Source organism: Stenella coeruleoalba (genome assembly GCF_951394435.1).
Source record: "Stenella coeruleoalba genome assembly, chromosome: 11".
NCBI classification, from domain to species: domain Eukaryota; kingdom Metazoa; phylum Chordata; class Mammalia; order Artiodactyla; family Delphinidae; genus Stenella; species Stenella coeruleoalba.
The window spans coordinates 3,134,644-3,161,996 of record NC_137157.1 but is presented as its reverse complement, the minus strand read 5'-3'; the positions used below and the strand labels follow the sequence as shown (position 1 = coordinate 3,161,996).

Below are 27,353 nucleotides of genomic sequence, written 5' to 3'. Positions count from 1 at the left end.
CCCTGAAAAAATACGGGGGGTCGTTATCTCATTCTGACAATAAGGGCCATTCCGATTCTCTCGGCTTTTCCAAGACAGATTAGCATAGGGGCTGTCTGAGTTAAATGCCATTCCTTCATTACATCCAAGAGTACCAAATGGCCCGTTGTGAGAAAGGACACCGATATTTCCTGGGATAAAATAATAAGCCAGCTAAACAGACGAAGAAAACTCACCCAGGCTCCTGCCCACACCCCGCGGACCCGGGCTGAGGCAGCCCCGCTGCTTGTGACCCAGGACAGGAGCCTGAGGTCTGGGGAGGGCTTTAGTCCCCCGCTTGCCTTTTCTTATAGCTGAGGAAGTGTCTCAGTGCTTTGAAGGCCCTTGAAAGAGGGTACGTGGACGGAAGGCCTCCAGAGGAGCCCTCTGATTATCGTCAACGCGGTCCCCTGAGAACGGAAAATAAATCCAGCTCTGCACTAGTTTGGGGGGAGGCTGAATCGAGTTTCCCAGCGAGCAGGTCTCCGCCCCGACGAGGTGACTTGCACTCCTGTCTGCGAACTTGATCTTGCAGCAGGAAGGGCGTCGTGACGGGTGGGACCCGGTGCAGGGCAGCCCTTACAGCGCAGGGCAGTGAACCCCATCTGTGAACTGGCGGTGATGACACCTCCCGCCTCGGCTGCCACGAGAAATTCCGGAGCCAGGCCATGTGCAGAATCAGGTGGGCCTCCATCCCAGGGTGTGCTCAGGGCGTGTGGGCATAGGGAGCCTCCTGGGATTGCAGAGTTCCGAGGCCGGGCGCCTTGCTGGGCCAGCCCGGCGGGCAGAGCGGTGCCCCGTGCAGGAGGGAGGGCCCCAGCCCCGGAGGGGGGCAGCTGGGCTGGTGCAGGTTCACGGGCGCACTCGGGCAGAGGGGAGCTCAGGGCTGGCCCCGGTGCACTCTTCATCCCAGTCCCATGTCACAGGGAAGGGGACAGGGCCGCCTGGGTCTGCCTGCCAGGGCCTTGACTGAGCGCACAGCCTGGGTCCGAGTAACCCACCCTTCCCCCATCACCCGGGTGGCTGGTACCTAAATGTTTCTGTTTTCCATTTTTAAGTTGTTTTCCCCTTTAACCCACCAGCTTCTTGGGGGCGTTTGTTCCTCCTCGTCTCTGTGCCCAAGGGTCCGGAGTTTAGGGACACAGGGAGGGCCTGCTGCCTCTCGTCACTTTGCCTCGACGTGGGGATGACCCAGTGACCACCGAGGGGCGGGGGATAAACACAGTGTGGCCCATCCATACGGTGGAAAGTTATTATACCATAGAAAGGAGGGAAGCACGGTCACAGGCTACGACACGGTGACCCTTGGAAACATCGTGCTCAGTGAGAGAAGCCAGACATGAAAGGCCACGTGTCCTGTGATTCCACTGAGGTGAGATGTCCACACAGGCACATCCATGGGGGCAGGACGCAGCCTGGTGGCTACTGGGGGCTGGGAGGGGCAGGGGGAATGGGGAGTGACTGCTAATGAGGTCAGGGTTTGTCTGGGGCGATGAAAATGTTCTGGAATTAGATCGTGGTGATGGTTACCCAACCCTGTGAATATACTAGCCCACTGAGTGGTACCCTTTAAAGGGGTGAGCTTTACGGTTCGTGCGTTATATCTCAATAAAATAACCCTCCAAACCGAACCAAACCAACAAAAAAACTCGTTGCGCGAATGAGGGGGAGCAGATGAAGGAAGGGAGGTAAGAGTGCTGTTTTCCTTTGCACAGAAGGACAGACGTGCTTCCAGGGAGACGCGGTCATTAGAAGTTGGATCTGCTGTGTGGTCTACACGGCCGTGAGGCTGTGCCCGGTTGGATGTGTGTCCAGGGCCGTGGCCTCCTGTCTGGGCTCCTGAGCCCCCCGTGGAGGCCCCAGCTGGTTGGTTTCCCCACGGAGTGCTGGCCTGGAAGGACCCTCCCTGTTTTACTTTCCGATTTCCGCTGTGAACAGAGGACGGAGTGGGAGGGTGTTCACAGGCGGCTCTCCCAGCCCAGCACCTGGTGGGAGTCAGGCCGTGTCGGGCTGCTGCTGGGGAAGCGATCGAAGCCCGGGTGTGAGGTGTGCACAGGTGCGGAGGGCTGGCCTGCTCTGTGGGAGCAGTTACGAGTCCGGGCTCCGGGACGGATGGCGGGTCCACACCCTGACCCCACTCCTTACCAGGCTGCCACCGGGCCGGCTCGTTGTTTCTCTGTACCCCATTTCCCAAGGGGTGCAATGGTGGCCGTAATAGAGTTAATGTGTTTAAAACATGAAGAAGAGTGCCTGGCATCTAATAACCACTCAGTAAATGTTAGCAGTTATCATTATTATGATTATTGTCATTTTTACCCACTTAAAACTTTCTAAATATATTCTGGGCTGAAATGTTTCTTTTCTTGAAGAACATTTTCCTTGCAAAGTTGCCATGCACATTAGCACAATACAACAAAAGTAAATAAAGTTAAAAGAATAGGATGCACAATTTTTAAAAAAAATTTTATGAGTGTTATTATGACGGATGATAGCAGTTTTTATAAGGATCTAAAGTTAATTTCTTCAAATGTCTGATAAGCCATTTCAATTAGGCATCTGTTTTGCATTTTAAAGCTTTTAAGTTATGCTTTCTCATTAGATTTTTTATGCTTGGAGGAGGAAATTATTTAGAGCACCATTGCCTATTCTTTCTTTCAAACACATCTGTGTTTTTGCTTTCTTGGTGTTTGCTCATAGCATAGAAGTATTTACGCAGTGTGGTTTTGGGAACTCTAACCTTGGAAACGGGTTTTTAGAGGGGTTGTTACTGAATTAATATGTGAATATATGAGAAGCAGAATTTTAGAAATCTTAGGAAAAAACGTTCAGACCTCAGTGAGGAATAAGTAATAAATTGATATTTTCGGTCCTCTCTTATTAGGATGTGAAATGCCTGAGAAGCAGTGATTTACAATATGTTAATTATGTTAATTAATTGGAGAGGATTCAGAATATGAATTATCTGCAACTCATTAGGTATTAAAATTGAGAACCATTAAGCGATGAGGTGGAAGATGCCAAGTCATCTAGCTAGAGCGAGGAGAACGGGCGGGCGTGGGGAGGCGGGTCCTGCCGGCGGAGCGCACATCCTCGTTCACCCCGTGGGCTGACGGCTCCCTGTCTTTCCCCTGCCCCGCGGCACAGATGAGGAGGACGTGGACACCGCTGACGTCTCCTGCGTGCCTGCGGACGCGCTGCGCAACGTGGAGGCCGACACGTACTGGTGCATGAGCCGGCTGCTGGACGGCATCCAGGTGAGCCCCCGGAGGCAGCGACCCCCCCAGTGGCGTCCCTCTGGCGGAGTTCATACTCCTCAGGGTGACTGTGTGTCTGCGGGCGCACACGTGCCTCTGGAGCCGGTTGGAGGGCACAGCGCAGGGCTCGGAGGGACCAGGCCCCCCCTGCAGAGTCCGATCCCCGCGGGTATTCCACCCCCCCCGCCCCCACCCCCCACCCCACCCCACTCGGCCGCCGGTGACTGTGGTCCTGCCCCCCAGCGCGGGGCGTCGTTGACGAGCCGTTTCACTGTCTGCGTGAACTGTGTTCAGAGGAACCCGCCTCTTAAAGGGCGTCAGACTTAAAGGCCTTGGCTCCGCCTCCGTGACACCGGGCCGTCAGCGGCCAGCCCCACCATCCCCGCCCGCCTCGGGTCAGGGATCTCAGCGCTCAAGGACAAGTGACGCTGCCGGGTCCCAGAGGGAAGCATGAGCTGGAGGGCATCCTGCCCCCCGTGGCTGGGGCTTCTACTGGACCTGGTGTCAGCTGGGCCCCTGGCTGGGATTCTCCCTGGAAAGCCGGAGTCTTCCGGGGCCTGGGATGGTTTTATGGAATCATCCATTCCCCTAAATCAGGGGGAAACTCACACACAGTGCCCGGGGAGGAGGACGTTGGCAGGTCAAGAGCAGGAAGATGGGCTGGAGCCTTGCGTGTGGCGGGAAGTGGCCGCGGTAGGTAGACGGCCCTCGAGCCAGCTGTGGCCATTTTAGGCTTGTCTGGTGCCCACACAGCTTTGCCAGACGCTTGCCTGTGGCCGGGGCTGCACCCACTCTGGGGCGGGAGAAGGGATTTAGGGCCGAGCTCCCGGGCTCACTGTGGGGTGAAGGGGAGAGGTGTGAGCGCTGCGGCACAAGGCATAAACCACGCTCCGACGACACGCATGCGGGGAGAGTGGGACCTGGAGGGGGACCGTGAATTTGCCAACAGAGGAGAGGAAGAGCCTGGGGCAGGGTTTTGGTCTGAGGTTCGTTCCGGTCACTCACTGGAGGACGGTCCGAAGATGGCCGCCACAGGATGGACGCTGTGCGGGGGCCTTGGGTTCTGCCAGGATCCCTTTGTCCCAGGTAAGGAAGGCCCTTCCACCTGAAGAGAGAGGACTGGTGTTGCGGATGCGCTCGTCACAGGCGTTTCCCACCAGCTTTGGCTTTTCCTGAGCTGTTGTAATAACAGGCGTTCCTGACGCCGCCCACTGGAGAGGCCTCAGCTAAGCTGCTTGATTGGATGGAAATGGCCCAAGCAAGGTTTTTCTATGATGTCATCTGAAGGCTGAGTGAGGCCCTGAGATTTAATTTGAATAAATCAGCTAGGACGATTCTTCTGAAGCAAACTGTGTGGGTTCCCATTCCCCTTGATAACTTAGGAATTGACAAAGAGAAAGCAGAAGCCCTTTCTGGAGATGAACAATAGAAAGCTTGTATCTGAGAGCCCATCAGAACTCCTCCTGACTGATTTTGTATCTTGTAAAGAAAAATGTGCCTGCTGGCGACAGATTTTGGCCCCAGCATCAATTCATCATTTCTCTACTCTGCTAATGTTTTCATATTTTTCAGTCTTTCTCCCAAAACTTAAGACTCTTTTCCTCCTTGGAAAGGAGGTTGAATCATAATCTGAAACTTCTTATAAATTTCAGATGTCACTTTTCTGCTCATGAGCGGTGGAACTTCTGCTATTTAAATACAAGATTATCCGGCTTCTACTTGTAAATAAAATCAGCTGTACAATGAAACCGATACTGGCTTTTCATTTTTCACCTGAGATTCGTTGTCTGATGAAATGGTTTCTTGACAAGGGTGCTGTGTGGAAGGCATAATGCTTCTCTGGCGTGTGTGTGTGTGTGTGTGTGTGTGTGTGTGTGTGTGAGATTACCACGCACGCCAGGCCAACGGCAGCCGTCTGTCTTTCTGTCACATGCTCACGACTGATTCCACGAGATCCTCACGTGAGCAAGCGTTCAGCGATGCCCATTACCAGCATCCAGGGAGTTTGGGGGGCTCTTCTGTAATTCCCTTAGGTGAGGCCATCCCCCGTGACCCCATGCGAGCTCCGTGGGGGACTTTTCAGTGTGTGCAAGTACTCTCGCCATTGTAGTTTGGATAAGTGTGAGGATATGAACTGACTTAAAATCAAGAGGAAACATGGACCAGGTGTCATAAACCCATTGTATGCTATTATAAATAACATATTTTTATGATAAATGAATATTTTCCCAAACAAAAATGTTTAGTGAGAAGAAAGGCATGGTTTTGCTTTACGTGCCTTGACAGAAGACAGCTGAATTCTCATACGTGTTTCTCCAGTCAACCTGCTGTAATATGTTTTCCCTTTAATACTGGACCACAGCCGAACAGGTGGTAGTTTCTTAAAGGTCATGCAGTGTGAATGTGAAGTCATCTCAGTGGACGTTTTGTGCTCAGTCACAGTAATCTCCATTGACCTGTCTTGCACTAGGAATAGATCGTTTACACACGCATGGTTCTGTCACATCAGACACTGGTCACTGGAAAATCCTGGATGCCCGAGGTATGCAGATCTTCTAAACATTGGTGCGTCTCATCATACAGTATCAAAAAATCACCTTTGTTAGTGTTACCACCGTCTCATAAGGAACTGTCAAGCCCAGAGTGGTGGAGAAAAGTTCTCTAAAATTCAGATTTGGGCTTAAAAGTGCAAACATTATTATTGGCAGCAAACACTGTGAATTGGTTCCCTTGAGGTGACAGGGTAACTTTGTTCATTTTTGAGAAAAGGTCTGCCAGATACCCAAGTTTGAATAACCAATTTGCCTGTTGGTCATTCTTTCAAGTACGTTTTCTCTTGGAAAATGTATCCAGTTCTGCTCTCAGCTCAGAGAATTGCACCAAAAATTGCTTTTCTGGAAGAAATCAATGTTTTTGGGTGCACGTCTCCAGAGCTTTACACGTGCTTCCCATTTTTGCCATAGAACACTGAAAAGATGTTTATCAAGGGTCAAGATTCAACCCAATACTAATCATAAGATTAGGAACTTTCCTGTGTCACCCAGGACATCCTTAAGTGAAACTGCCTCTTTCTAAACCACGAGAGTGTGGCATTGAGTACGGTTGTGGACGCTGCCTTGGTCTGTGCCGCGAGCCAGCACTTCTACTTGCCACCACTTCCGTAGCATGACAGCAAATGCCAACACGGCGACAGAGGTAGATGATGCCTCAGTATCATTATGAGCGAGTTTGCACCTCACAGGCTGCTTGAAAGGGTCCCAGGGAGCCCAGCGGCTGGCTCAGCACCGTGGGAGCTGCAACCCCGCAGGGAGAGATGCTCTCATGGGGGGGCCCCCGGGGTGAGCTCACAAGAGGAAAAGTACAAGACGGAGAAAGTACGCTGCGAGTGAACGTCGGCTGGGGCTGGGGGAGCTGTGCCCTGGACTTGGGATCCTACCACAGTGGGTCTGTCTGCCCGTGTCCTGCTCCTTGGATCCTGGGCATCGTGAGTTGACTGCATGTTCCCAGTGGGGCCACTGGGAACGTGAGGTGGAGGGCCCCGACGTGGGCTTTCCCGTCTCATTGGCGGGATAGAGCCACGCTCGGGTCTCATAATGAGGTCGATTGTCCTCAGGTACGACGTGAGGAGTCCAGCCAGAGATTTAATTTTTTTTTTTTTTTTTTTTTTGGCGGTACGTGGGCCTCTCACTGCCGTGGCCTCTCCCGTTGCGGAGCACAGGCTCTGGACGCGCAGACTCAGCGGCCACGGCTCACGGGCCTAGCCGCTCTGTGGCATGTGGGATCTTCCCGGACCGGGGCACGAACCCGTGTCCCCTGCATCGGCAGGTGGACTCTCAACCACTGTGCCACCAGGGAAGCCCCAGAGATTTAATTTTTAAAAATAATTTGGTGGGGGAATTCCCTGGCGGTCCAGTGGTTAGGACTCAGCGCTTTCACTGCTGTGGCCTGGGTTCAATCCCTGGTCGGGGAACTAAGATCCCACAAGCCACGCAGCGTGGCCAAAAAAAAAATTTGGTGGGCCGTTATTTCTTCCAGTGGTTTCACGGATCGTGTCTTTCTAATGCCGCCTTTGGAGGTGCTTTTTGGTTAGGTCACCAAAGGCCGTGTGAGCCAGTGCAGCTGCTGGGCTGCTTCTTTACAGAGGACCGCCTTGCGACAGGCCAGCAGGACCTGGGCCTTGGGGCCGAGGAGGAGAGTGCCCGTGTGCTTTCTGAGGGAGGAAGCTGCCCGAAGGCCTCTGCTGCGGCGCCGGGGCAGGGCAGGCCCAGGTCCCAGTCCAGGTGGGCGAGCCCTTCTCTGGCTTCTCGGGGATTATTCCTGGGCCTTTGCCAGCCTTCTCATTTCACTAACGGTATGACGCCAGGGTTGTCGGGGAGCTCTCCCCTCTTGAGTTACGGCTTCCATACTTGCCTGCCCTGCAGTCATAGTATTACTCTCAGATTCATTACTTAGCAGGACAGCCTCTTTGAGTAGAAAAGGACTGTTGCCTTTTATAATCAGCCATTTACATTTTCTTTCCTTGGGGAAGAATTACTCAATTCTAAGAACTGGTTGCTGGAGTGGAAGGGATGGGAATATTGGGGAAAGTGATGATATTATCTTGGAACTTGCCAGAGGAAAGGCCGGAAACGTGGTGGTGTAGTATCTGGCAGAGAAAGGCCCGGAATGACCAGACCTGTGACTGGGGGCTGGAGGGGACACTGTCTTGCGGGGGGCGGGGTGGTCCCTCAAATACAGCTGCTGTGAGTTAGCCAGGGGGAGAAAAGGGACGACGTATCACAGGGAACCAGAGCCTGCACAGGGAGCCCTTGGAGAAGGTTCTGCTCCGAAAAGGAGAGCGGCCCGAGGCACGCTCAGAAGGTGGCCCAGGATCCCAGAAGGTTCCAGAACCTCGATCTGTTGCCGCCTCTCAACCGAACTCCAAGGAAAGAGAACAGAGGGCCGGTGCGTCGCTTGGGAAGGTGGTGGAGAGGATGCTTACGTGGCCTTGACACATCAGGAGTCTCCAGCTGGAAGGGACAGCGGAGCAGCAGGAGGAGAGCGCAGAGCCAGACCCCGTGCCCGGCCCGCGGGTGGGCAGCGAGGGGCCGGAGCGCCCGCTCCACGTGGCACGTTCCTGTCTCGCATCCAGAGGCGTCGTGCGCGGGGTGGAAGCGCCTTCAGAGCTGTGATGTTAGAGCTCCAGTCGGTAACAGTGAGGACTCTTGGCAACATTTTAGAAACGTTTATTAAGTAGACAAGAATGTGTGGGTTACTGGGCTGAAGCAGAAGATTCATTAAGAGTGAGTTATTGTGCGCCAGTGTAAAAATGAAGATTAAAAAAATCAATTTACAGTAGCATTGAAAACAGTGAAATCCATGTTGTTGCCTGGGTGAGTCGTTCATTCCTGTTAATTACAAAGCGGTGCTCCATCGTGTGAATCTATCACAGTTGTTTAAACATCCTCCAGTTGGTGGAAGCCAGGGCTGTTTCCGGTCTTCGGCTGTGAGGGGTGAAGTTTCCGTGAACACTCGTGTAGTCGTGCTCTCGTTGACGTGTGTTTCTGTCTCTTGGGTCAGTACTTAGGAGTGGACTTGCTGGGTAGTGGCGTAGGGCTATACTTAGTTTTTATGGAAAACCTCCAGATCTTTTCTCCGAATTGGTTGCGCTGTTTCATAAACCCATCAGCACTAAGGTCTGGCTGCCGCACATCCTCACTGGCGTTGCACGGCCCTGTTTTATTTCTGCTGGTTAGCAGTTGTGTGTGTGTGTGTGTGTGTGTGTGTGTGTGTGTGTGTGTGCATGCGTGTGTATCTATATTGTTGGGCTTCACTCCACAGGCTTGCAAGGCCTGTACTTGCCCAGCTTTAAGAGCGAGGAAAGAGCCTGGAGTCAGCAACAGAGACATCCACGGTTTAATGGATGGGGGAGCTTAGCTCCTGGAGCAATGCCTCACCACGTGCGGCAGGCAGTGGGCAGGACATGGCGGCTGTCTTCACTCCTGGGGGAAGGGGACGTTGCCAGTTTCAGGGGGAATTGACCTCAGGTGGGCTTGTCAGTTACCAGGGAAACCAGCAGAGAGGCACGCCCCCTTCATGGCCCCTTTGATAAGAACAGTCACTAGCTGGGGCCTGGGGCAAGTATGAAGGAAGGTCAGTCACTTGAGCAGGTGTGGGTGAAGCAGGCGCTGGTCCAGCAGGGACGTACAGAGAGCAAGAGAACAGCCATCTTGAGTGGCCTGACCGTACGGTGTCTATATATCTATATCTGTATCCATATCGAGAGAGGGGACGAGAATATTTTGTCCCAAGTTTGTAGCTTGTCAATATACACTTAAAAAAAAAACTATTTATTTATTTATTTATTTTTGGCTGCGTTGGGTCTTCAACGCGTTGCTGTGTGCGGGCTTCTCATTGCGGTGGCTTCTCTTGTGGCGGAGCACGGGCTCTAGGCGTGTGGGCTTCAGTAGTTGGTCCTTTGCATTTTTTTTTTTTTTTTTTTTTTTGTGGTACGCGGGCCTCTCACTGTTGTGGCCTCTCCCGCTGCGGAGCACAGGCTCCGGACGCGCAGCCTCAGCGGCCATGGCTCACGGGCCCAGCCGCTCTGCGGCACGTGGACTCTTCCCAGACCGGGGCACGAACCCGCGTCCCCTGCATCGGCAGGCGGACTCTCAACCACTGCGCCACCAGGGAAGCCCGGTCCTTTGCATTTTTATATAAAGTTTATCATCAGCCATTTCCTACCAAAAAAGCCTTACGGCCTGGGATTTAGAATGGAATTATATTTTGAATCTATGTGTCAGTTGTCCCAGAATTAACAGTATTAACAGTGTTAATTTATTCTAGTCCGTAAGCATGGTATAGTTTTAAATTTATTTAAATGTTCTTTAACTTACCCTAATAAACATTTTGTAGTTTTCAGTGTATGGGTTTTGCTCATCTTTTGTTAAATTTGTTTCTAGATTTTTTTTTTGATGCTCCTTTAAATGGTATAGCTTTCTTGGTAAATTTTGTTTTTTTGATTTTTACTGATAGTTTTGTACAAATACAATTGAGTTTTGTAAACTGACAGTTTTCCAGTTCCTATTGTTGTGTAACAAATGACTCCAAAACTTCCTGACTTAGAACAACTGTTTTATCACTCTCACAGATCCTGTTGGTCAGGATTTCAGTCAGGACACACCACGAACCTCTGTCTGTGCACCACGGCGTCTGGCGCCTCGGTGAGACGGCTTGAAAGCTGGCACAAGTTGATGCCTGGGGACTGGAGTCATCTGCAGTCTCACCCTTTTAAGTGTGTGGTGCCTGGGCTTGGACGACTCTACGACTGAGACTAGATTGAGCTGCCCACGCATGGCCTCTCCATGTGGCTTAACGTCCTCACGGCACGGTGGCCTTAGGAAAGTCAGACTTCTGACATAATGGTTCAGGCTCCCAGTTAGACTTCCAGAAAGCAAGGTATAAGTTGCACTTTTTCATGACTGAACCTCAGAAGTCGCATAATATCACTTCCACTCTACTCTTTTGGGTGAAGGAGTCATAAGCCTACTTTAAAGAGAGGGAGATTAGACTCCATCTCTTGATGCAGGAGTGCCCTGGTCACATCATAAAAGAATATATGGGATAAGAGAGGTTGTTGTGGAAAATATATGCCACACCTTGTTTCTTGTAATCTTGCTAAATTCACTTGTTAGTTTTAGGAGCTTTTGGGTAGATGCCTTAGGATTTTCTGTGTGCACAATCATGTCACCTACAAATGAACAGAATTTTACTTCTTTCTGTGTAATATGTCTGGCTTTTGTTTCCTCTTCTTGCCTTTTTGCATTGTCAAGGACCTCAAGTACAATGTTGAACGGAAGTGATGAGAGCAGACATTTCTACCTCCTTCCAGGTATTGGTGGAGAGGGTGAAACATTTAGGCGCTCACCATTAACTTTGATGTTAGCTGTTGACTTTTCATAGATGCCCTTTACCAGGGTGGTTTTGACAGTGCAAATTCCACAGACAAGGAGTCTGTATTTTTAATAAACATTCTGCCTTATTTTGGTAGGTCTTTTTCTTTACATTTGAGGAATACCAGTATATAAAGGACGAAGAGATTGAGGATAGAATTTGTAAGACTTGGTGGAAGAAGAGCTGGAAGACAGATCATAGTTTGCTGAGACTTTTAAATAATTATGAATCAGTATTTTGCCAAATGCCTTTTCTTTGTTGAGATAGATGCTCATATGATTTTTCTGACTTACTCTGTTCATGTACTGAAGGACATTGATTAACTTTTAATGTTAAGCCAGCTTGCATTCCTGAGATAAGTCCCACTTTGTCGTGAGATGTTAGTCTTTTTATATGTTTCAGGATTCTCTTTGATATTTTATTTTATTGTATTGTATGTAATATATTTTAAAAGAGTTTTACATCTCTGTTCACGAGGAATACAACTGACCCTTGAACAACACAGGTTTGAACTGTGCAGGTCCACTTACACGTGCTTTTTTTTTTTCCCCCTCAATTAAATACGGGTGGTACTACATGATCCAGGGTTTGCTGAATCCACAGATATAGCACTGCAGATACAGAGGGCTGACTATGCGACTTGAGCATCTGTGGATTTTGGTGTCCATGGGGGCTCCTGGAACCAACCCCCTCTGTATACTGAGGGATGGCAGTGTTGTCTTCCATTTTCTTTTCTTCCATGTATTCTCTTTTTCTGTTCTGGCATTAGGGAAATGGTGATTTCATAAAATGCTCCTGTGATTTCTGAAAGAGTTTGTGCAAGATCGGTATTGTGTTTTTCTTAAATACTTGATGGAATTCAACAGTGAAGCCATCTTGGCCTGGAACTTTCTTTGTGGGAAAGTTTTAAGTACAAATTCGATTTCTCCTCTGGGTAGGGCTCCAGATTTTCTATTTCTTTTCTTGTCAGTTTTGATAATTTGTGTATTTTAAAGAATTTGGTCATTTTAAACAATTGTCTAATTTATTGACATATTGTTGTTTGCAATATTCCCTAATTCTTTTAATGTCTATAAGAACTAAAGTGATGTCTTCAATTCCTAAAATTGGTAATTAAACTAATTGATACGTGTCTTGAGATGTGTCACGTAGTCTATCTTGATGAATGTTTCATGCGTCCTTGAGAAGAATGTGTCTTCTGCTTTGCTGGGGGAAGTTTCTGTAAGTATCAGTTAGGTCATGTTGGTTGATAGGTAGTGTTTCTCCTGTCTTCTGTATCCTTACTGATTTTCTGTCTGCTGTTCCTGTCAATTGCTGAGTGAGGACTTCCGGCGTTTCCAACTCTAATGGTTAATTTGTCTCTTCATTTAGTTTTGTCAGGTTTTGCTTCATGTTGTTTGAATCTTGGTTATTAGATACACACACATGTAGGATGATTATGTTTTCTTGATGAATTTAAATGCTTATTGTTATGAAATATTCCTCTATTTCTGGTTATATCCCCTGTGCTGGATTCCAGTTCCTCTGATGCCAATATAGCCATTCCATCTTCCTTATGGTTAGTATTTCCTCGGTGTGTCTTTTGCATCCCTTTGCCTTTAATCTATTTGTGTCTCTTCTTATCTAAAGCACGTTTCCTGTAGACAGCTTATAGTTGGATTTTGCTTTCCTACCCTTTTAGTGTGTGTTTAGTTCATTCACATTCATGTAATTATTTATATGGTTGGGGTTTACGCTGCCATTTTGCTATTTATTTTCTATTCATTTCATCTTATTTCCTCCCTTCTTTTGCACGCATTGGGTACTTTTTAAATTAATGGACTTTGTTTTTTAGGGCAGTTTCAGGTTTACAGAAATATTGAGCAGAAAGTACAGAGAGTTTGATGTACTCTGTTGCCACCTCCTCACACACACAAGGTTTCTCCTGTTATTGACATCTTGCGTTCGTGTGGTGCCTTTGTTACAGTTGATGAGCCAATATCCATATGTCATTATTAACTAAAGTCCATAGTTGACATTAGGTTCCCTCTCTGTGCTGTACATTCTGTGGGTTTGGACAAATGTATAATGACGTGTATCTATCATTATGGTATCATACAGAGTAGTTTCACTGCCCTAAAAATCCTCTGTGCTCCCCCTGTTCAGCCTCTCCCTGAACCCTTGACAACCACTGGCCTTTTCACTGTCTCCATGGTTTTGCCTCTTCCAGAATGTCATTTCCGTGGAACCACACAGTGTGTAGTCTTTTGAGACCGGTTCCTTTCACTCAGGGAGACTTTCTTATTATTCTTGTTAGTTTTCACTCTGACTTATCGGCCATCTCTCCTCTCCCCACTTTTCTTTTAGTTAGTGGTTACTTTTTAATTTTATTTTATTTATTTTTTTAAAAATTTTTTTGCGGTATGCGGGCCTGTCACTGCTGTGGCCTCTCCCGTTGCGGAGCACAGGCTCTGGACGCACAGGCTCAGTGGCCGTGGCTCACGGGCCCAGCCGCTCCGCGGCATGTGGGACCCTCCCGGACCGGGGCACGAACCCGTGTCCCCCGCATCGGCAGGTGGACTCTCAACCACTGTGCCACCAGGGAAGCCCAGTGGTTACTTTTTATAGCACGTATTTATAACTTACCTATAACTTACCTTACTCCCTTCAAATACTGTTGATCTTGGCGAGACAACAGTGAGCGGTGGCTTGAAGCAAGATCTTAGTTCCCTGCCCAGGAAGTGAACCTGCGCCACCAGGGAAGCCCTTGATAGACTTTTACATGCTCTTCCATCTGAGAGGCATCACGGAGCTCTGTCCTCGTCCTTCTCCCCTCTTCCCAGAGACCGTGGCGAAGACGTGGAGGGTGTGAGTTTACGCACTGCCTCTCAGCTTGGAAGGACAGCTAATGTGATCGATGACACGATCAAGGTGCAGAATGAGTTCCACTGCCTGCAGTTCCTGCTGAGAGCCAATCAAACAAACGAGTTCACAGGAATAAGTGAGAAGCCCTACATTCAAGTTCACAAAACCAAGCAGTACGGTTCGTTGAGTGGAGCCTGGACAGCCTGGGTTGACTGCGTCGCCAGTGGGATGCTCTCGTGGTTCTCGTGCCCAGATTCTGGCTTTGGTCTTGTAGCTGACCTCTTGCATCCTCTCTGGCCCCTTCTGTTACGCCCCACCTTGCAGCCAGAGTCATCTTTTCCAAATGCAAATCTCGTAACCGTGGTGGCTCCCCATTTCCGTGTCAGTAGCTTCCTTCTGTAGCTTTGCTGGGGTCTCACCCTTTATCTCCACGTGGTCTTCTAGCCTCGGAATGGTCTTCTCCCATCAACCCCAGCTTCCTTGCGGCCCCTCCCGCCGCACTGGCCTTAATTCCACGCCTGGAGTGTGCCTAGCTTCCTTCTCCCTGCGTCTCGGCCCGGGCCTCACCTCCTCTGCGTGGTCCTCAGTCAGGCCCCCGTTCTGTGCCATGGCGGCCGGGCTCCCCAGGGCACAGCCAGCCCCCATGCGCATTTGCGTGGCCTGCGTGATGAACGTTTGCTTAACGACCGGACCGTCATCTCTGGACAGGAGGCCCGTGCTGTTTTCCTGCCCAACTGTGTTGAGAGGCCCAGGACTGCCCCCGGGTCCCGTGACTCCCAGCATGTAGCTGTGCTCCCGGCCGTGATTCCTCCCAGCGCAGTCCTGTGAAGCGGCAGCGGCCAAGGGAGAAGGCCCGGGGGGACCCAGGCGCCAGCTGCCCGGAGTCCTGCCCCGGTGGAGTCGCAGGAGACGCCTAACGCCCCAGCGACGAGTTGTCACTGTCTGCCGGGAGCTCGGTAGAGGCTCTGCGCCTGGGATCTGTACCGAGGCTGTTCACACAGGTACCTCGAAAGCAGGAGCTTGGCGTAAACCACGGTGCTCAGCTGAGGCCAGCGAGCCATTCTTACTGGTTCGGGAGAGGTGGGAACACCCGAAATGCTCGGTCCCAGGCACTGGCTGAGGGAGGGCCGACCTTGCACACGGGCCTGTCTCAGGATGGAAGTCTGCGGCCTGGCTTTCCGCACCGTCTCTGCTCTGGCCTCGGGGTATTGTCTCACGTGTGAGGCACTCAGGCAGTGTTTCCTGCACAGAGGGAAGAGCTCCCAGTCTGCTGTGGTTCTGTCTTCTATGGACTGATGCATCAGTTGCACTGACTGGATCAGCAGGGTGCCTGAAGTGGGGCCTTGTATTGCTGAGTCGTTCCAGTCGCAGGTCCAGGGCAGGTGAGGGAGGCAAGTGTGGTTTGAGCGTAAGAAAGCAGCTTTCTCAGAGTGAGACTGGCCAGGAAAGGGGTGTGGGACTTGCTGAGGACTTGCGTCTCTGGTCTGGGGGCAGCCCCTTGTCAGAGGTAAGAGGGATTCTCAATTCTCTGGGAGCTGGGAGTTTTAATAGGCAGGTGCTGCGGTCCTTCCGGCTAAGCCGATATGAGTGTATCTTCCAGCTCTTCTCTGAAATGCTCCTTCAGAAGAGTTTATTCTGCTTGTCTTCTGAAGAGCACAGAAAATGCTGTTTGTTATTGCTGGAGGGTGAGGCGGGAACGGCAGCATATGCGAGGCAAGCCTGGTGTGCATTTCTTTATTTTTTTTCTGTAAAAAGGTAAGCAGAAAGGTAAAGTCCGTCTGCTACGGACTTCACTTTCTGTAAAACATTGCCCGAAAGGTCGTTGTATTCTTCAGACCTTCCTTCCTTCCCTCTGACCCATAAGTTTTACATATTCTATCGTTTCTTAAAGACACAAACTCAAATCTCAGTTTGAAAGGACATGCATGGTTACTTTTCACGGAGTATTGTTGATATTATGACTGTTACTATTTCTGTAAATATACCGCATTCTTATTTACGTCCTTATTACTTCCTATTTTGCCTGCCTAGTCATACATTTATTCAGCAGACGTTTTCTGTGCCAGGTGCGTTGCCGGCGCGGGTTTGGATGGCATGCTGGGGGTGGCGCCCCTGCCTGAAGTGGGCAGAACCCACGGTCAGATGAGGGGCGCTGGTGGAGCCCTGCTGGGTGGTCTGAGTGCCAAGTGCCTCTCCTGAGGCCGCAGAACATTCTTCTCCCCTCACACCTTCCAACTCAGCCTCTGGCTCTGGAATGTCCCTGGTGTGCCCTTCAAAGGCTTCCTGGCTACTGTGGGGCCATCCTCAGCCCACCACACTGTGCCCCTTCTGAAGGGTGGTCTTCTCTGCCCCCCGCCCCCTGCCTAGATCCAGATGCCAAGGCCACACCTGTCAGTCTTCTCAGGTCCTTTCACAATACAGATTTTTTTTTTAGACTCTCGGGTGTCATTCTTTTCTTATTATTTGGATTTTCAAGAGAACTCATCTCCCCTACCTGGGTTTTGAACAAATTGAGAAATAAAATAGTGGCAGATGGCCAAAGAATAACTTTTGTTTCTTCTAAATGAGAAGCTTGAAATCCTGTCTTAGTGTGAGAGCCAGATAACCTGGCTGACTGAATCCCAGGATCATTCAGGCTGACCCACCCTGTCAGAGCCAGCGCTGGGCCTGGGCAGGACCCCCTCACATGCATCAGAGCTGTACCAGGAAGCAGCCTTCCGGGGGTGGGGGGGAGCAGCCTTCCTAGGGGAGCAGCCTTCCCTGGGGGAGCAGCCTTCCCAGGGTGGGAGCAGCATTCCTGGGGGAGCAACCTTCCTAGGGGAGCAGCCTTCCCAGGGGGAGCAGCCTTCCCAGGGGGAGCAGCCTTCCTGGGGGAGCAGCCTCCCTAGGGGAGCAACCTTCCCAGGGGGAGCAGCTTTCCCCGGGGGAGCGGTTTTCTTGGGGGAGCAACCTTCCTAGGGGAGCAGCCTTCCCAGGGGGAGCAGCTTTCCCCGGGGGAGCGGTTTTCTTGGGGGAACAGTCTTTCTGTGGGGAGCAGCACTCCTGGGGGAGTAACCTTCCTGGGGGAGCAGCCGATGCTGAGAGCTGGAAGGAGGGCTGAACCTACTGGCCGTTGAGTCTCCCGGGCTTAGCAGTTGAACTTGCCTTCTTGGGGTGAGTATTTCTGGGGATGGAGATAGTGCAGGAGAGGCACCAGCTGAGTTCCCTCCACTTGGAAGCAGACCCCGGGTTTGAGAGTTGGCTGTTTGCATAACCATTAGGTCCCTTCTCGGCCGGGGGCATGGCCCGCCTTGGAGCCCACAGCCCATCGGGACAGGCCAGCCCCCAGTGGAACCCCCGCTCCTTGAGGATCCTCCTGGGACGCCGGGGAGAGGACGTTAGAGCCTGGTCCTGATGGCTTTGAAACGTGTCAGAATTGAACATTAATTCGATAATCTGTAAGGCCTCCACCCTTAGTTTATTTCTCATCCTTAATTATGTCCTGCTTGACTCTTCCACCTGTCTCATCAGAAATTCCACCATGAGGTGAAATGCCAGTGTGTAAGCTTCCAGCTACACAGCCTGCCCTGCATTTGAGTATAAATCTCCTTGTGTTACCCAGTTTCAGAGAGAAATTGTCTTGAAGGCCAACCCTTGTAAGTTCAAGTCCAAAACCAGAATTTCCGTTGCCCATTAATATCTAAGTCCGTGAAAGCTCACGGCTCGTGCTTACCTTGTGCTCAGCAGGTGTCTCACCAGGACACGCACAGGCCTTTCAGGGCCCAGAGGTCCTGTCCATTGAGCGCCAGTCTGCGAAAGCCCTCGCTTCACAAGCCTTCAACGCGTGGCAGAGCGCACAAGCTTGTCACCGTGTCTAGAGGGCACATCACGCCAGGCCCCTGTGGCAGCCGCCCCAGGAGCGCCGTCCCCCTGCGCAGAGCAGGGCGCGTGTGGGACCTCAGGGTTGCTCTGAGTCGGGGCACCGCTCGGAGCTGTCCTCGGTTTCGCCCTCGCGGGGATGTGACAGTTGGATTCAGAGGCTGTCACTTGAAATCGACTTGGGAGAAACCTCAGCAAGAAGTTAGGGCTGAGTTTACTCATTTTCTCTTTCTGCGGGAAAAAGATCCTTGTTGCCTTGCAGGCATTTTAAGTTCTGTGTCATCGTGGCTGCCATTCCTGCTCTAGTTAGGAGGGGTGTGTGTGTGTGCGCACGCGTGTTAAACCCAGAGTGCCGACTGTGCTGGAGTCAGAGCCCTCCACGTCTGACTGCTCAGCCTTCGACGCTGCTGCTGTTGGAAGGTCCTCCTCTCCCCCATGCTGTGTCGTTGGAGCCCCCCTCGCAGGTCCTGGGGCGGGTGGCACCGGGAGTGCTGTTCCCACGTCCTGGGGCCTCCCCCGTGCCTCCCTGAGGACAAGCCATCCTCTCCCAACACCGGCCCAGCAGGAGCCCCCCTGAACCGCCAGGGCCCGAGGCCGCACGCGCTCACTCTAGGTCAAGGACCCGCAGGTGCAGCGCGTCGTGGCTTGAAACACACGTTTATTACCTCCTCGTCCTGGAGGCCGGAAGGCTGCCACGCACCTGGGGTGCTGGATCAACGTGTAGGTCAGGGCGTGGGCAGGGCTGCGTCCCTTCTGGGGCTTCAGGGAATAATTCGCTCCTTGGTCTCTTTCGAGCCTGTGTTGCTTGGGTGGTGGCGCCTTTGCCCGCCTTCCACGTCCGCGGTGGCGAGTCAAGCGTCCTTGCATCTCTGACGCTAACTCTCCTGTCTCCTCCTCCACCTTCAAGGGCCCCGGGTCACACTGGGCCCACTTGGGCCATCCAGGATGCTGTCCCTGGTTCAGTCCCTCGATTAGCAACCTTTGTTCCCCTTAACTGGCTCCAGGAATGTGCCCTGGACATCTCTGGGGGGTCATTACCCTGCCTTCCATATCATGCAGTGCAAGTCCGTCACTGCAGGAGTCCAGTTGAAACCCTCATTCTGCAAATGGTCCCTGAGTGCCGGCAGAGGCTCCTGAGGGCAGCTCTGTGGGGAGGCCCTGGGGTGGGACACGGTGGGCGCCACCTTCTCCTCCAGCTGATTTGTGTTCTCAGGTGATGGCAGTGGGGCACCCGGCCTGCTGTCCCTGTGCCCTCATGCACCTGCCACTCACAGTGCTTCCTGAAGCCTCAGAGCTGTCCTACCAGTCAGCACTGTCATTCTCACTGTATAGATAAGAAACTGCAGCCCAGACGGGTGGTGTTACTTGCCAAGGTCACACAGCATCTAAGTGATATAGCTGGGCTCTCATTCCAGGTCTGCCTGACTGGAGGCCCCCCTCCCCCCGCCCAGTGTCCACACTGGTTCTCCTGTCTTAGTTTATGAACTTCTTCACTGAGTTCACTGAGTCTGAAGTCCCACGTTCACTCTGCGCTCACACAGTGACCATGTCCTTGACCCTGGGATGGCCGGCGTGACGCTGGTACTGCCAGGTTGCTGTTACGCATCGGCTCCCCTGCAGCACTGAGTGCTTTTTGCCCCTGTGCCGGCCGAAGCAACTTCCGGGACTCTGGGCCTCAGTGAGCCGTTTGTTCACTTTAAATGTAAACATCTGCATTTACATAGAGTGCCCCATTAAATATTCCTGAGATCGGTGTGTTCCCCTCTGACATCAGGGGGCGTCGGACTCACCTTCTGGTTCGTGCTGCACGCTGGTGGTGTAACGCAGCCTAATGCCTTGTGCGTTGATCGCCTTGTGAATCTGTTGTGTTGTGAAACTGTTCCCCTTTGTTCCCGCCGCCTCTCTCCCCTTTGGAAAGCGGGTTTTACTTTCCACGCGTGTGATATTCGTTGTTATTTTTCCCGTAGGACAACTACACCTTTGCTCAACCTGGGATTCAAATGAAAGTGAAAATCTTGGAAGAACTCGTAAGCCGGATCGATGGTAAGCCAGCTTCCCGGGCTCCCCTTTCCCTGTGGGGCGGGGGAGAAGGTGGTGGAAGGCTCAGGACTCGCTGGCCAACTGCTGACAGGATGCCGTCCTCGTCCAGCCCGTGGCCCCTGGCTTGCGCCTTCCCCGCATCCTTCTGAGGCCACCCACCGCTGGAGCAGGTGCCGCTGTCATTCCTTTTACAAAGGCGATATAATCAGAATTCAGTGCCGTCACTTTGCAGGAGTAATGAGTGCGTCCTAGAAGCAGGCAGCTCTTCCTCCTTATTAGGCCCGGTGATTGTCATAATCTGGGTGACAGCCGGGTTGTTTATGGCCGTCCTCTGGCACGCTGTTCCTGCCTCTGCACAGCATTTTGCTATCAGGGACGCTGGCGTAATTTCTCCATGGAATCCAATTAATTACTGAGTCTGAAAATAACGTCTTTAATATTATAGAAAAATTATAGTATGTGCTCGGCCATTTTAGATTATGCTTTCGTGTTTAAGTGGGGGCTTTGAAATACTTTCTACCCTCATCCTTAAAATAATTCCCCCTATGATGTGCTGACTGTCATATTGCAATAGCAGAGTTTAATTAAAGTTGAGAGATAATGCTGCCCATTCCAAGCATACTCTCCTGATAGTTTGTTAAATTAATGAACAGAGCATTAACAGAGGGATACCGAGCAGAACCGGGCATGGATCTGTGACACCAGCTGGCTGGTCAGTGGTGATGCGCAGAGAAGACACAGGCTGTGTCATCAGGCGCCGGGTGTGAGCTTGGTGAATGGCTTCACTGAACCTGCAGAGAAATCATGCTTTGCTTAAAACGTAGACTCGCTGCCCGTGTTCCAGGGCTGCCTTCCAAGGACAGGCCTATCCCGGTGTCTCTTCCCCTTGCTGTACCTTCAGCAGTAGAAAGTATATCGGTAATCATCTTCCCAAGAAAGGCACTTGGTTTGGGAAATGATTGAATGACATTATAAAATGGAGTCATACAAATTATCAACTCCATTCTGTTCCTTGATTGAATCTGGTTTTCAGCTGCATCTGATGGTTATTGCCTCATTTCCATATTATGAAGCTCTACACAGTTCTTCCACATACTTTGATTCAGTGTATTTAGCTGCTTTGCAGCTACGTGTTCAAAGTACTGTTTTTGGCTTATGTAACTGCATTTATGTACCTTTATTCTTAACTTCACGGGGAGATCTTTGTTGGACGCTCTTGGGTTTTTTCCCTGCTAGCAGTTTCACACCTTTCCCCCAGCCTCATTTTGTTCTTTGAAATACAGTTGGCAGGAGCTGTGAATTACACTTCCTTAGCAGTTCTTCTTTTCCTCCTGTGTCTCTTAGAAGGCAGGTTTTGTGTTTTTGTGGAGCTTGGAAAGTTGCGGTTGGTGCTTATGTGTTCCAGGGCTACAGTCTGGGAAATAGTTGAGTTGATTTTCTCCAGAGCTGTGGTTTAGAAGAAGCACATCTCGGGTTTGCTGGGTGATGGTTTCAGAGAGCGGCAGCAGCAACCAGAGGAAGCCCAGCCGGATCTGGGCTTTTCAGGGAATCCCATTTTTATTTTACTGCAGCTTCTGAGGAGGGCATTTTCATTTGTTTAAATGATCAGTTCTTCACAACATAGGATGCTCTTTTTGGTAATCGGTTAGACTTTGTAATCTGTTTGTAACTATTCTTCCAGTGAAACCTGGAAGAACTTCTGTGGTGGCCTCAGAAGAATGCCCAGGCTTTTCAAGCAGGAAGTAGCAGAATTGACAGAGTTTGGGCTGTTACCCCTCAGCAGCCCCGGGGAGAAGTGTCCTGTAGGCCCCCTTCTCTCACTGTCCTCCTGGAGAAAGAATTTGTGGTCTTGGGACTGTGCAGGGACGGCAGGATACACTAGGAGGAAAATATTGCTTTAAAAAAAAAAAAAAAACTGCCCCATTTTTGCATTTCAGGGCAAGGACAGCATTGATTTCAGAACTTTTTGGCAATTTGGTGAAGGAACACAATTTCATGGACCTGTTATTAAGAAAGCTGAGGTTTTATGGGCTTGACCCAGATGGGAATAGTTTAGAAAAGAGCTAAATTGCTACACAAGGAAAAGTGAGAGGAATTTTGGAGTTCCAGTAGTAGTGTTGTAAGTCAGAAGAGAATGGAGAGGGAGAGGAGGGCAGAGGCCCAGGGGTACAGGAGGGTGGCAGCGAGGGGAGGGGGGCAGCGGGGGGTAGGGAAGATTAGGAGAGGGTCAAAGTCACTGTCTTATTTTCTAGCTGTGACAGCTGGCTAAAGGATTTCTGAAAAGTTCTCTAAAGTAGTTTTCTATTTTGAGTAGTACGGTACCCTGCTCTCTGTTACCCCCACATCTTTAGAAAAAGTCTGTTCCCTAGACAGGAAGGTGGCGTGACTGAAGACAGAGGGTCGTGTCTGTAATGGAGGCCGAGCAGGAAGGTGATGGGCAGCAGCCTGAGAGACCGCCCGGTGGGTGGTAATTGTCTCGAGAGAGGTAAGCTGGCTAGTGAGAAGCCCCAGGGGAGTTTGGGGCAGAGCTTTCAGAACTTCCCACACAATGAGAGATGGAGCCTTGAGCCACTGAATTGGCAATGTCGAAGGTGAGAGTAGGAGGACCTTCCACTGCCAGTGGTGGTGGGCTAGGTAATTCCAACCAGATTTCTCACTGAAGAGACCTGAAAAATGGATAAGATTGTTTTTTAAAGCCAGCAAACAAACAAACAAATGGGGGGTGGTGAGGAAGAATGAAAGAGAGAAAAAAAGAAAACAAAGAAGGTAAAAAGAAAACAAATTTCGTAAAAGCATTGAACTGCTAATAAGGAGACAAGGACTTCCTGGCCAGATTCTGGAAGAATGCTGGAACCAGAGAGATGAGCCCAGCCCTGAAGGCCACTGTTGTTCTGAGGGTTCTTGCTAATCCAGAAGAAAGAACCCCAGCGTGGTTTGTAGTTTTGACAGCTTCATGGAGGGAAAGGATCAAACCATAGCCTGCCTGAGGATAGGAGTGCAGAAAATGCCCAGGTACTTTCTGAGACCCAGAAGACCAACTGTCAGGGTGGAACTGAAGTGAAACTGCCCTTGTGCAGTCTTGCAGGCCAGGTTTACATCACCTGAGAGGACCAGGGTTGTTTGAACCTTGATTACGGCACTTCTGTACTGGAGCAGAGTGCTTGGGAGAAGCAAAAAAAAGTCTTTTCTGGAGGAAGTTACCAGAAAATTGTTCCTCAAATTGTTTCTGCTTTTTTTTTTTTCCCACCTAAAATGATCTACACATAGTCAAAAATACACACACATTCAAGACTTCTTAAGTGAGAACAAACAGAAACAACAGATAACGGAAACAGGCCCACAAGATGTTAAGTTTCTGTAATTCTTACGCATAGACCATGAAACTATTCTCCTTACTATGTATGAAGAAATATAAAAAAGAGAATCTTGAGAATGTTTGCCATGGTAGTGGGAAACTATGATTTTACATAAAAGATTTGAAAAATACAATAACCAAATTAAAAAGTCAGTGGGCAGATTTAACAAATTAGACATAGCTATAGAGAAAGGTAGTGAACTGGAAGATGGGTTGGAAGAAAATAGCCAAAACAAAACATGGAGAGATAAGAATATGCAAAATATAGAAAGTAAGAGATATAGAAGGTATGGTTAGAGAGCTGCATATGTACTTATTTGGAGTCATAGAAGGAGACGAGGGAGAGTGAGTAAGAATCTGAAGAGATAATGCTGCATTGTTTTCCAAAAGTACTGAAATAAACCAATTCACAGATTGAAGAGCCCATTGAATCTTCAGGAGATTAAAGAGAAAACTGTATGTAAACACATCATAGTAAAATTCAATTGAAGACTAATTCTTAAGGCAACGAGAGTAAGAGATTATTTTCTAAGAATGGCTGTCTGAGAACTGTCTTCTCAACAAAAGCACAAGAAGATATGTTCAATGTGCAGGAAGAATGGTAACTGTCACCATAGTGTCGACATCCAGCAGAAATACCCTTCAAGAATGAATTTGAAAGTCCAAGAGGCCACCTAAATCTGCACTGTTTCTCACTGCCTCCAGGAAGCTGTGTAATCAAGAAGGAAAGTAGACGAAGTGCACACACCTACCCTTGCAGCATAAGCAGGGGACCACAATTACTGTGAACTTCAGAGCCCTTGCAGATCGGCAGGTCAGCACCCCATCCAGCCTTGGGAGAGTCAGGTGGTCATCGGGAAAAGGAGTGGGTATATGGGCAGCTTAGGAGTAGAGCCAGATGAAATCACCACAGGAAGACGAAATCCCACCGAGAATGGGAAAATACCGAGACTGGGTCTGAGGTCTGGGAGATCAAAGCACTGGCTCTTGGGAAATTGGAAAGGCTTTGGGAGGTCTGGATGAGCGTCTGCTACGACCTTAGCAGAACCCATTTCTAGCAGTTACCTGCCTCTACAAGGTGAATGCTTAGGTCACATTTCTGGGGCAAGGGCTTGCCTAGGGATTTCTTGTTTCTGTCAAACTGTGCTTTATTTTGGCCCTGGAGCAGAGCAAGCCACTTCTTGTGCAAATGTGTTACTGTCATAGGCCGGTCAGCCTCCAGCAGGCCACCTCGTAGCCCAGCTGAGGGACATTTGGTGTTTCTTTGGGGCACTCTGGCTGCGGGTGGGCAGATGGAAGGATTGAGTCTGGGAGACCAGGGGCAGCAGCTGTTGATAATCGGGTGAGACAGAGCTTATCTGACAAAGGCCAACGTGTGGCCTTGAGGAAGGGAGTGGCCTGGAGTCAGTATTCATGTAGCTCTCATTCGTCCAAAAAGCAGCCTCAGACCTTTTTTTTAAAAAAAAACATTGATTTCTTAATCTCTTATCAAATGTAGTTTCTTCTTCTGTCTTGGGGAGAAATAGCTTTAGCCCTCGGTGTTAGATGTGGTTCCCGGTCCTCTGTTCTCCTGGGGCCACCTTGCACGATGCTCAGACTTTTTCTGGGAAAGGCTGTGCACAGAGCTCTCGTTCAGAGAAACGCCAGGCAGCATCAGTGCTTCCGTGAGACCACCCACCATCGTGTGGTCGTTTGCGTCCAAGCCTCAGGGCCTCCAATAGACAAGGACTGGTTGGTTGGTCTTATTGGCTGCAGCCCGCAAACACTAGAGTCTTCCCCACGTCCTCAGGTTCTGCTCACACACGCTGGAGCAGTGGTGGGCGTGTGGGGGCTGCGGTGCTTGTTCCCTGTGCCTGCAGACCCTGGAGGGGACCCGTAAGCAGAGGGGTGCGCATGCACCCTGGGCGAGCAGGTCTGCCTGCCACGCGCAGCAGGATGCTGACATCCGTGGATGGGTTTTGCACTGGGTGCTGTGACCTGTTTCCCACATCCCTGTCCCGGGCAGGGGCCAGCCTCCTGCGGTGCCCCTGACTCCCTCTGTGTTGCTGCTGCCTCCCTCCTTTCCCTTCCCTCTTCCCAGTTCCCTCTCCTCTGTGGGCTGCCACCACTCCTTGCCTGAGTGCACACACTGTGTCCTCTGCTGCTTCGGGGTGGGTTAGCTCTGAACCCTTTCGTGCAGTGTCCGAGCACACGGCCTGGCACCAGGAGTGCATCGAAGGCGCATGTGGGCCAAACTCTGAGTGATGAGGGTAAAAGTCCCCGTTGGGTGGAAGCCAGGTACCACTGTTGCCGGCCAGACAGACCTAACCCTAACCCTAACCCTAACCCTAACCCTAACCCTAACCCTAAGCCCCGACAGACAGCCTGTAAACCTCAGCAGCTCAAGCAGCACACGTTTGCCTCTCACCCACAGGGCACGTCCTCTGTGGCTTTGCCCAGGGCTCTGGTCTGTGCTGTCCTCACCTGGGGACTCAGGCTGATGGAGCAGCCGCCTTCAGGAGTTTGCTGGCCCCGTTCCTGTGATGCAGGGAAAATCTCTGGGGATTGGTCACAGGCTCTTTGTGCTTCTGAAAGAAAGTGGTCCCCGGTGCTCGGCTGCATTTCATTGGCCAAACCGAGTCACGTGCTGCAACAAAAGTCAGGAGGAAAGGAAAGGGCCCTCCTGCCTGGGCCGGGCGAGCCTGGCCCCGAGACTGGGGACAGAGTAATGGGTGAGGCATAGAGAGAAGTTCAGAGGTAAGAGCGGGTGCTCTCAGCATTTCTGTTAACATCAGTCTGTTCCCTACTTATGAAACAATTTTTATACATAAGGTTAACGGTTCACACCAATCATTGAGTAGTTTACTGCTTCAATAATAAGTATACATTAACACAGCCATTATGGGCTGGTAGAATTTCAACATACAAAGTACTGGAGGAGGTTTTCACTCCAGATTACACCTGGAATGTTTACACATGTTTGAAAGTGAAATTTCACATTTTTGCCGTGTATCTGAGTGACACACCTTGTACCTTTATTGTCCTTATGTCTGTTACATCTGATGTCAATTTTTGAGGTTGCATGATCCCTAGTTGCCCCCAAGTTCAGCCCTTGGGCTCTTCGAGAGGCTGCAGTTAGAGCCCCTGTGACTGAATGCGGGGGCTGGGCCCCCTGTGGGGCAGGCTCACCTTGGATTCTATGCTCATGCATCTTTTGTGAAATAAGATAATGTAAATGGAATTGCTATCTTTTGACTGAAAACACCGTGAGAACCTACTTCAGTTTTTCTTTTAATAGATCTTTATTGGAGTGTAATTGCTTCACAGTACTGTGTTAGCTGATGATACACAACAAAGCGAACCAGCTGTATGCATACACATGTCCCCATATCCCCTCCCTCTTGAGCCTCCCTCCCAGCCTCCCTATCCCACCTCTCTAGGTCATTGCAAAGCACCAAGCCGATCTCCCTGTGCTATGCTGCTACTTCCTACCAGCCAACTGATCTCCCTGTGCTATGCTGCTGCTTCCCACCAGCCAACTGTTTTATACTCGGTAGTGTATATATGTCCATGCCACTCTCACTTTGCCCTCCCAGCCCATGTCCTCAAGTCCATTTTCTATGTCTACCTCTTTATTCCTGCCCTGCAACTAGGTTCATAAGTACCAATTGTTTTTTTTTTTTTTTTTTTTAGATTCCATATATATGTGTTAGCATACGGTATTTATTTTTCTCTTTCTGACTTAACTTCACTCTGTATGACAGACTCTAGGTCCATCCACCTCACTACAAATACCTCAATTTCGTTTCTTTTTGTGGCTGAGTAATACTCCATTGTATATATGTGCCACATCTTCTTTATTCATTCATCTGTCGATAGACACTTAGGTTGCTTCCATGTCCTGGCTATTGTAAATAGTACTGCAGTGAACATTGTGGTACATGACTCTTTTTGAATTATGGTTTTCTCAGGATATATGCCCAGTAGTGGGATTGCTGTGTCATATGGTAGTTCTATTTTTCATTTTTCAAGGAATCTCCATACTGTTTTCCATAGTGGCTGTATCAATTTAC

The 27,353-nt window shown here is 50.3% G+C and overlaps 1 protein-coding gene across 1 annotated transcript in view; it reads left to right on the top strand.

Annotated features, from left to right (window-relative positions):
• TBC1D22A (TBC1 domain family member 22A) overlaps positions 1-27,353 on the top strand; it is a 312,955-nt gene that overhangs the window by 180,146 nt on the left and 105,456 nt on the right. Inside the window, exons 9-10 of the mRNA XM_079937136.1 lie at positions 3,163-3,272; positions 19,874-19,949. Coding sequence (XP_079793262.1) covers positions 3,163-3,272; positions 19,874-19,949 — 186 coding nt within the window. The remainder of the gene's footprint in view (positions 1-3,162; positions 3,273-19,873; positions 19,950-27,353) is intronic.